The sequence below is a fragment of the Alternaria atra genome (assembly GCF_907166805.1).
Source record: "Alternaria atra isolate CS162 genome assembly, contig: 37, whole genome shotgun sequence".
In the NCBI taxonomy this organism is placed as follows: Eukaryota; Fungi; Ascomycota; class Dothideomycetes; order Pleosporales; family Pleosporaceae; genus Alternaria; species Alternaria atra.
This window is the reverse complement of record NW_025091336.1, coordinates 1,078,978-1,080,504: the sequence shown is the minus strand read 5'-3', so window position 1 is coordinate 1,080,504 and position 1,527 is coordinate 1,078,978. Positions and strand designations below refer to the sequence as shown.

General features: G+C 45.4%; 1 protein-coding gene across 1 annotated transcript; it reads left to right on the top strand.

The window, feature by feature from the left end:
* Positions 1 to 272: 272 nt before the first annotated feature.
* ALTATR162_LOCUS12070 (uncharacterized protein) lies at positions 273 to 1,202 on the top strand (the record flags this gene model as incomplete). The annotated part of the gene is made up of 1 exon (XM_043319715.1): positions 273 to 1,202. The coding sequence occupies one exon, from the start codon at positions 273 to 275 to the stop codon at positions 1,200 to 1,202; it is 930 nt and encodes a 309-aa protein (XP_043175650.1).
* Positions 1,203 to 1,527: the final 325 nt, after the last annotated feature.

The following is a 1,527-nucleotide window of genomic DNA, read 5'->3' as shown; positions in this document are numbered from 1 at the left end:
ATAAAAATATTATGCTTATTGGTGGGCATCTGTTCAGCTGAGGTGCTGGGGCTGAGAAAACTCTAATTAAATCTTTAGTAATTGTCATGAGACATTTCTTGCTTATTTTTATAGCTTGACGCGTACCTTAGTATTGCCCAATCGACGTTTTGGAGGCCGCGACTGTTCTCTTCATCTGCTCATCTTTTTATAAGAAGGAGGCAAGGGAGGGTGGGCTACAAGTTTATCCTAAACACCTGACTAAACATTTATTCTTCTACCAAAGCCCGACCATGACAGAAGTTACCAACCGCAATGAAGTACGAAGCGGAATTGCAGCAGGCGGTTGGACTATTGTTTGGGGAGATCTCATTAATGAATTCGATGTACTTACCTTCGCTATATCTATTCCCACTGGTACTATTGGTGCTTGGGTTTCCGAGCAGGTCGAAGCTCAATTGCAGAAGTTTTCCCAAAGCTTGGATGATGTCTCTGATGATGTTGTCAAGCAAGCGACCGACTATCTGAAAGACCTAATGAAGGGAAAGAACTCTGGGGAACGGGATATAAATGGTTTGGGGGTTAAAGGAGGCTTTGCCACGTATAACCGCAAGATGATTTTGAAAGTTTTCGGCAAACAGGTTGGCAGCACCCCACTACCCAATAACCATCAACCATACATTGGTTTACGCGTTACCAAACCTCTGCCACCAAAGGGAACCAATGCAACAACGGCACCAGTTGCCCCCACAGTGCCATTATTTGATACCAAATCATGGTACAAAATCAAGAATACAGCGAAGCCAGGCCTGGCGCTCGATGTTGTCAACGATGGGAATCAGCAACACGACGGTAGATTGCAAACGTCCACAGAGGGAAATTTAAGTGGTCAGTATTGGCAGCTTCGGCCATCGAAAACTAGTCACGGAGCCTACAATCTCTGTACTATGTGGCTCGGAACCAACATGTTGTTGGACGTATATGGCGACGACAAAACACGGCCACATTTGGCTAAGGCCGGTGCCTACTCTGGACAACAATGGCATATTGAAAGCCAAGGAAATGGAACCTGGAAGTTAACGAACTCGTACTCTGGGACATTGGTCTTGGCAGCAGATGCAGATGGGAGTGAATTACATCTAAGAGATCCCCGGACTTCGCCTGCTTCGCAGTGGACCTTGCAGATTGTAAGGCCAATCACAGAGAACGGATTTGGGCTTTAGAGCATTCTTACGTAATTCAATACACTCGAGCAACAGGTGATGTGGGGTATGCGTTTTTTTGTGAGCCACCACCAAAAACTGCATCATATTACTTGAAAAAATAGGGTTTGAGTTGATTTTGGGCGGATTGTAACTTGAAGTTGTAGATTTATATACAAATCCCTATATTGATCAAGTTTTTGGTGTTTTTGAGGCGTCCTAGGGCAATCCTGACTAATGTCCGTCCCTGGGTAGCGGGACGCCCTGCGTGGCGGGACGCTACAGACACTCCCCAACACAACAAACGCAAGAACAGGTCAGAAGAGAATATATTCTCGGAATAGTA